This window comes from Zingiber officinale, chromosome 1B (assembly GCF_018446385.1).
Source record: "Zingiber officinale cultivar Zhangliang chromosome 1B, Zo_v1.1, whole genome shotgun sequence".
Lineage (NCBI taxonomy): Eukaryota > Viridiplantae > Streptophyta > Magnoliopsida > Zingiberales > Zingiberaceae > Zingiber > Zingiber officinale.
Genome location: NC_055986.1, coordinates 168,925,300 through 168,934,128, shown reverse-complemented (window position 1 = coordinate 168,934,128; position 8,829 = coordinate 168,925,300). Strand labels below are relative to the sequence as shown.

At 45.8% G+C, this 8,829-nt stretch overlaps 1 protein-coding gene across 1 annotated transcript; it reads left to right on the top strand.

The window, feature by feature from the left end:
- The first annotated feature begins 216 nt into the window (after positions 1–216).
- LOC122044968 lies at positions 217–6,426 on the top strand. The gene is made up of 2 exons (XM_042605005.1): positions 217–1,658; positions 5,452–6,426. Exons 1-2 carry the CDS (start codon positions 294–296, stop codon positions 6,424–6,426), a joined length of 2,340 nt encoding a protein of 779 aa, XP_042460939.1. The 5' UTR covers positions 217–293.
- The last annotated feature ends 2,403 nt before the right edge of the window (positions 6,427–8,829 follow it).

Here is an 8,829-nt window from a genome sequence, read left to right as displayed (position 1 = left end):
AAATAATAATTAAAATTGTTGAGGTCGGAATTAAAATAATCAGTTTCTTTAACAATTTTTTTTTTAAAAAAAAATAGACATAATTGAAATAATTTATTTTAATTTTGACTCTTTCAATTTCATAACGGATTGCGGAATAATTCTCTGAAACGAAAATTACCATATAAATACGATAATACTTGCAGCCTTTTATCCAAACAAAAAACATCAGGCTTATTGAGGAAATTTTAGAAAGAAGATCCGCCGCCTGCCTTATCGCCGCCACATCCACATCTATCGGAGATTCTCCTCCCATGGCTGGCGGCTGGGCTGATCGCCCGTTGGATGTCTTCTCCCTCATCTTCTCCAAACTCTCCCTTCCTCAATTTCTCCGCTCGGCCGCCGCCGCCGTCTGTCTTCGGTGGTCGGCTGTCGTCCGCCACCTGTCCACTTGCGGCAACCCTAGACCAAGATTTCTCGGAGGTTCTTCTCCCGTGGCTGGCGGCCGCTGGTCTGATCTCCCGCCGGATCTCTTCTCCCTCATCTTCTCCAAATTCTCCCTTCCTCAATTTCTCCGCTCGGCCGCCGTCTGTGTTTCGTGGTCGGCTGCCGTCCGCGATCTATCCACGCGCGGAAGCTACTTTAAGTTCTGCAGGCAGAGCCCCTGGCTCGTGCTTAACGACAATCCCCACGGCGACCCATCCGCCATCACCTTCTACGCCTCGGACGAGCGAAGGGAGTACACCATCCCCGTCCCGGACCCTCCCATAAGCGACCGACTCTTCCTCGGCTCTGCTCACGGTTGGATCATCACGATCGACGCCCGCCTCCGGGTGCAACTGCTGAACCCGATCACCGGCGCGCAGATCGACCTCCCTCGCCTGAGCGGCGCCTTCCCCTCCGAGCACACCCACCCCATCCGCGACAGTGCAGGGCGCCTAATCGGCTTCACGACGCCGACACCAGCGTGCCCAGAGCTTGTAGAACAGCTTCGCCTGAAAGCAATTCTATCTGCTGATCCGTCGCTCGGAGATGGCTACGCCGTGGCGCTCTTCCAATATCCTCCCGGGAGAATCTATTTCACCGTCTCCGGCGACGAGAAATGGTTCGACTTAAAAAATCGCATTGTAATTGCAAATATGGTCTTCCATCGAGGCAACCTGTACATGAGCGCATATTCAGTTTCGGCAGTGTATTTTTGTGACTTAGCCGAAATTCAACGTGGCGAGAAGCCCAGATTTAGAGTGGTCGATCAGGATGCAAGTTTTAACGTGCTCCTGCACTATTTGTTTGAGACTCCTCGAGGGGATCTTTTTAGCATTTGGAGGGAGAAAGGTACAGATACTACTAAGACCGTATCATTCAGGGTGTACAGGGTGGTGATGGATGATGAGGGGAAGCTAAGTAAAAGACTAGAAAAAACGATGAACGTGGTAGAGTTTATTAACTACTTAAAAGGCGGCAGGGCGGTGATGGATAAGCAGATTCTTCAAAGAGATCATGAAGCGAACGACGATTTGGGAGTCTTGATCGCCCTCTTAGGCAGCTGCGACCCACTTTGTCTTGATGCTTGTGCTTTTCCACACTTGACGCTTAATTCTATATATTTTATACGTGACGATATATTTCGAGATCCAGAGTGGCAAGCCTACTATTGGCGAATGTTTGAAGAGCGAAATGTGCAAAGGTTTAATGTTTACTTTTACCCTGGCTGCGATCTGGCATTGTTTTTGGATCAAAATTGGTTCAGAAAATTTCTGAATTGTCCGATTTCCTTGAGCATCGACGCCACTAATTCCGTCCGATTATATTGGCAGCCTCCCTCAAGCTCCATTAATTAGTAAAAGTCTATAATCAGTTGCTTATGTATATAGGTAGAGTTTCAAGTTTCTGTCTATATGTTTTTTTATTATTATTATGTGTTTATTTGAACTTTGGTAATTATTAAGCATTTGTATGCTGTGTCTTTCTTTTTTTTTTTTAATTAAAAAAATGGTGTTTTCTTTTTTTTTTTAATTAAAAAATGGTGTTTGAAACGAATGATTTTGCATATTTTCTTTATCTGTAAGTTTCTCATAGCTAGAGGTGTAAATGAACCAAGTATCTCATGATCTATTCGAAACTCAATTCGATAAAAGTTCATTTGAGCTCACTTAATGAGTCTCGTTAAGATAAATAAATCAAGCACAAACTTCATAATATTTGACTCGTTAGCTCGTGAATATGTTCGTTAAGCTTATAAATTAATTTTTAAATAAAAAAATAATAATTTTGATATTAAATTTATAGATTTTACATTCTATTTATTAAATATATAGATAAATATATTAAATTTATTTATTAGAATAAAATTATAAATTTTAATAAATAAAATTTCTTTAAATATATAATTTAATTTTTAATGAATATTTAAATTTATAATTTATATTTATTAAGCTCGTTTAGGCTCGATAAAAACTCGAATAAGCTCGTGAGCCATGAATATATTCATTAAATAAAGATCGAGTTTAACTCAATTATAAATGAACCAAACTTAAACATCAGGTAATCTTAAGTATTTTTGTGAGATGGTTACCTTTGATTTAAATTATTTCTAAGGATTAATTTACATTTGAGTTAAAATTAGGTTTTCCAATTAGTCAATTAAATAAGTATTTCAAAGATTGGCTCTCAGGTCGTGGCGAGGCACTCGGCCTTCTTGGGTATGGGATCATCCACCACTTCCTATACATGAGCCTCTCAGAGAAAATATATATTGAATTTTCTTTTTTGAAACCCCTAGATTTAACTAATAAGTGTAAATTATGCCAAAGTCCTTATACTATCCTAAATCTAAACATGCATAATGTAAAGGAAAATCAAGCATTAAACAATTCTATCCATTGGAAAAGATAGTCTTTCTAGTGGCTGCCCCTGGATCATAGCCTCGATAGGGTCTATCAAGGTAATGGATCTGATCCTTGGGGACCGAATATAGTCCAAGTCCAACTTGATTAACCAAGTTTGACTTGGAGACCCATGCTTGAACTATAGTTTTATTATTTCTATTTACTAAAGATAGATATGATTTATATTTTTTTCTTGGTTTTAAATCCAAGTCCGGATTTATTGTAAATGGCTCGCTGTTTTCCAAGAATCAGATCCAGATTACTGGAACCCGAAGTGAACCGTTCCAACGTATCCTTAAGTTCTTTAAGTTGAATTTTCAAGTTGGAATTTTCTTCCTCAACTTATTGGACTTGAGTTGTACTTCCAATTTGAACTGGCTCATTTAAAGAACTCAAGTCAGTCGCTTCCTTAAGGGCTGTTACCTCCTTTTGGAGCGACTTAACCCGGATATTGGATTTAGCCAACTTCTTAAGTAAGTAAGGAATTAACTTTTGCAAATCATCTAATTGAGTTTCTGCAAGTAAGGCACTTACAATGGGGTTCGGTCCTTCGGAAACGGATGCGTATTCGTGGCTTCGCTCGGACTCAGTTTTCGACTCACTCTCAGTTTCAGACTCGAATTCGGACTCGATTTCGTCAATATTTACTTGTACTGGCAACGCGAGGAAGCTTGTCGGTTCTTCTACGTCGGAATCGGATTCATCTGATGACTCGGACCAGGTCGCCTTTAATACCTTCCTTCTTTTCTTCTTGTTTGGACAATCTGGCTTGTAGTGCCCCTTCTGGTTATAGCCGTAACAGGTGACTTCAGATTTGTCCTTCGTGTTTGTTTGATTTGTCTTTTTCAACTTGCATATCTTCCGTACGAGCTTTATTAGTTCAGAAACAACTTCGTCATCGTCCTCTGCATCTTATTCATCTTTGGACTTGGGCTTAGTTTTGCGCCTCAACATTGGTTCACGCGTTCTGCTGGTACCTGCAACCAAAGCAACACCTTTCTCAACCGGGCGTGCATTAGTCTGTTCATGCAATTCTAATTCCGAAAAAAGTTCGTCTAATTTGATTGAAGAGAGGTCCTTAGAAACCTTGTAAGTATCAACCATGGATGCCCACAAGGTGTTCCTTGGAAAAGCGCTAAGTGCGTACCTTATTATGTCGTGGTTTTCTATTCTTTGGCCGATTGCGTGAAGGTCGTTTAGGAGGTCCTGAATGCGCGCGTGAAGCTGGCTTGCCGTCTCATTTTCTTGTATTTTTAAGTTATACAATTTATTGAATAATAAATCACGCATACTTACTTTGGTATCGGAGGTCCCTTCGTGAAGCTCGATCAGCTTCTCCCATAACTTCTTAGCGCTTGAGAATGGACCGACGCGGTTTAGCTCCTCCTTTGTTAGTCCGCACTAGAGGGTACAAGTTGCTCTAGCATTTGCCTCCACCTTCTTGATTAATGCAGGTTCCCAGTCCTCGCAGGGTGTAGGGTTGTAGTATTTATCCGTTGGCAGATCCAAACCAGTCTTGACGATCATCCACGTCTCGAACTGGATCTTCAGGAAGTTCTCCATTCTGCCCTTCCAGTAACCAAAGTCCTCTCCGGTGAATAGCGGGGGGCGGACAGTACTATAACCCTCTTGTTGGGCCATTTTAGATCAACTATGAAGAAGATAAACGACAAGAAAATTCCAGGACTTGGTCCTGGATTAGTAGTGCGGGAAGTATTTAAAAGAAAGCGGTCTCGAGTGGTGTTGCACCAACTTCGAGCAAAAATCGATTCGAGAAAAGAATTAGAATATAGCTATAAAGCTAAATTCTAATTGACTCCGAAAAATCTGAAAATACCACGAAAAATTGTTTTGAATGGTGCTTGCACGGATTCAAAACGACCCCGCTCTGATATCAATTGTTGGATCGAGATCGCGCTAGAGGGGGGGGTGAATAGCGCTCGTGGCTATTTTAAATGAATCGAAAAACTATCGGAGTAAAATACGCAGCGGAAAGTAAATGCAAACACACAGAGGATACAAGAAGTTACTTCGTTTGGAGCCTATCTCGACTTCTACTCGAAGGCCCGCGGTCGTTGACCGCTTTCAGTGGTCAACAACTATATAGCGCAAATCTTTACAAGTAGATGAGTACAACTAATAACAATAAGATATACCGACGACAATGGAAAGGTGAAAGAAGTGAGCTCCGGGGTCGTCGGGATGATGTTGCAGCACTTCGGGATCGACTCGTTAGCAGCAGGAAGTAGAAAGTTCGCTTCTGAAATCGTTGATCGAAGCTGCACCCCAAGGCTCTCTTTTATAGCTCTGCAGACGCTGATCCAGATCCCCAAGTCTCGGGATCAGATTTGACCCGAGGCAGATCGGTCGACCGATCCCCTGTTCGGTCGACCGATCCCCTGTTCGGTCGACCGATCAGGTGATCTTCTCCCATCCGATCCACTCGATCCTCTCGCTCCGCTTCTAACTGGTCCCCGTCTCGGACCCTCCCATAAGCGACCAACTCTTCCTCGGCTGACGTTGGATCATCACGATCGACGCCCACCTCCGGGTGCAACTGCTGAACCCGATCACCGGCGCGCAGATCGACCTCCCTAGCCTGAGCGGCGCCTTCCCCTCCGAGCACACCCACCCCATCCGCGACAGTGCAGGGCGCCTAATCGGCTTCATGACACCGACACCAACGTGCCAAGAGCTTGTAGAACAGCTTCGCCTGAAAGCAATTCTATCTGCTGATCCGTCGCTCGGAGATGGCTATGCCGTGGCGCTCTTCCAATATCCTCCCGGGAGAATCTATTTCACCGGCTCCGGCGACGAGAAATGGTTCGACTTAAAAAAACGCATTGTAATTGCAAATATGGTCTTCCATCGAGGCAACCTGTATATGAGCGCAAATTCAGTTTCGGCAGTGTATTTTTGTGACTTAGCCGAAATTCAACGTGGCGAGAAGCCCAGATTTAGAGTGGTCGATCAGGATGCAAGTCGTAACGTGCTCCTGCACTATTTGTTTGAGACTCCTCGAGGGGATCTTTTTAGCATTTGGAGGGGGAGAGGTACAGATACTACTAAGACCGTATCATTCAGGGTGTACAAGGTGGTAATGGATGATGAGGGGAAGCTAAGTAAAAGACTAGAAAAAACGATGAACGTCGTAGAGTTTATTAACTACTTAAAAGGCGGCAGGGCGGTGATGGATAAGCAGATTCTTCAAAGAGATCATGAAGCGAACGACGATTTGGGAGTCATGATCGCCCTCTTAGGCAGCTGCGACCCACTTTGTCTTTATGCCTGTGCTTTTCCACACTTGACGCTTAATTCTATATATTTTATACGTGACGATATATTTCGAGATCCAGAGTGGCAAGACTACTATTGGCGAATGTTTGAAGAGCGAAATGTGCAAAGGTTTAAAGTTTACTTTTACCCTGGCTGCGATCCGGCATTGTTTTTGGATCAAAATTGGTTCAGAAAATTTCTGAATTGTCCGATTTCCTTGAGCATCGACGCCACTAATTCCGTCCGATTATATTGGCAGCCTCCCTCAAGCTCCATTAATTAGTAAAAGTCTATAATCAGTTGCTTATGTATATAGATAGAGTTTCAAATTTCTGTCTATATGTTTTTTATTATTATGTGTTTATTTGAACTTTGGTAATTATTAAGCATTTGTATGCTGTGTCTTTCTTTTTTTTTAATTAAAAAAATGGTGTTTGAGATTTTGTATAATTTCTTTATCTTTAAGTTTCTCCTAACTTGAAATCCCATTAGCAAAAGATTTTTGCTGCTGAGTTCGATTGTTATTTTATATATATATTGATCCGGCGGTAAGAAGGGAGGGCCCATCCTCTGAAGGGTCCCAACCTAAGGAAGGATGGAGGGCTAGCCCAGCGAATAATGGTCCGAGCGGAGCTATAGATAACTCATCCATGGGCTTGAGTTTCCGACGCCAAGGCAGGAAGATCGAAGGGCCGAGCGGAAGTCCGCTCGGCTGGGACCGAAGGGCCGATCGGGTGGTCCGTTCGGCCAGGATAGAGGCGAGGGTACAAAGGTGGCCGAGCGGCCTATGCGCTCGGCACGGGTTATGGGATGTCAGCAGAAGCATGTCTGATGATTAGTCCGTACACAAGATCACACGATGGAGGATCTTGCCGTCACATCAGGGGAAGGTTGCTACAGTAGTAGTATGGCCTCATGGACGTCTTCCTGACAGATCCATATCTGGGCATGGCCCTTCTGACAGACCCATACCTAGGCATGGTCGAAGGCAGGTGGTTGCTTTGACTGGTGCGCCTAGGCTTCTTCGAGAGGTCTATATAAGGCCTCCATTTCTTCATCGGAGGTACGAGGGTCTCCTACTTAAAAGCCACTTTTTTGCTATTCCTCGCCTGACTTGAGCGTTGGAGGGCCGTCGCTGGGACACCCCTCCCGGCTCGGTTTTGCTGCAGGTTCGCCGGAGCGCTCGAGGATTCAGCAGGGAGTGCCACGTGCCCAGTGTCCGTTGGCTCCTGGTTCGGACAGGATCAAATTGGCGCCGTCTGTGGGAACGCTCCCGCATCCGACTAGAAACTTTCGACGGAAAAACTCGAAGCTCTGGTCGAGATAAGGGCCGCCAAACTTGTGGAACAAAAACAGAAAGCAGCAGCCGAGCGGCCTGAGCAACAAGCAACATCTGCGTCAGGTGGCCGAGCGGAAGCACCTCCAGCCACCGTCGCATTCCATCGAGCCTTGTTTCGCACCCCTGAAGCCGTACCAGCTCGAAGAGATAGGGGATCATCTTCAGACGAGATGCCAAGGCGGGATGACAGAAAAGGGAAAGCTCCCCGGGCGGACTCATCTCCCGAGCGGATCAATCGCCAATTCTCGGAGGCTATTCTACGAGACCCTCTACCCAAGCACTACGTGCCTCCGACGATCGGCGAGTACAACGGAACAACGGACCCGGATGATCACCTGGGTAAGTTTCATAACACAGCTACACTCCATCAATATACAGATGGAGTAAAGTGCCGCGTCTTCCTTACAACTCTCTCGGGATCGGCTCAACGGTGGTTTCGGAGGTTGCCGGACGGATCCATCACTAGCTTCAAGGACTTCCGAACGGCCTTCCTCCACCACTTCGCTAGCAGTCGGCGTTATCAGAAGACAAGTGTCAGCTTGTTTGCCATCAAGCAAGAGTCGAGAGAATCGCTTCGAGCTTACATCCAGCGATTCAACCAAGTGGCGATGGATATCCCAACGGCCACATCAGAGACGATGATGAATGCATTCACGCAGGGCCTTGTGGATGGGGACTTCTTCCGGTCGCTCATCCGAAAGCCGCCCCGAGATTATGATCATATGCTACATCGGGCCAACGAATACATTAACGTGGAAGAAGCGCAAGCCGCCCGGAAAAAGGAAACTCCAACAGAGCGGGCACCTATTCAGGCCGAACGGAAACAGAACGCCGCTCAGCAGCCACCTAGAGGACCGAGGGCAGAAGCAATCTGATCCCCTCGTGTAAGGTCCCAAGTACAAGAAGTAGCTGTCGCTCGAAGCAAGCCAAAGAGGAGATGGACCCCGATGTTCTGCTCCTTCCACCAGACGGATACGCACAACACCAGGGATTGTCGAAGTCTGCCCTTCGTGACTCACCCTGTGCCGCGGAATGCCGTACGACGATCTACCTCAGCCGATCGGCGACAAAGAACTCAGGAAGCCGATCGGACGCGAGTTGATAGGCCACGGCAACAGACTCCCGATCGGCATCGCTCACCCAGGCGAGAGAATCGCCGAGCGTCCAGAGAACGGTCCCGACCATCCGCTCGTGAAGAGGAAAATAAAAGCAACACTTCCCGAGGCGAGATTAATGTCATCGCTGGTGGGCCGACCGGAGGAGACTCCAACCGAGCCAGAAAGGCGGGCGTCCGGCAGCTGCAGATCCACGCAGTCGGTTGTAGCCAAGAGCGGGCCAGTGGACCGG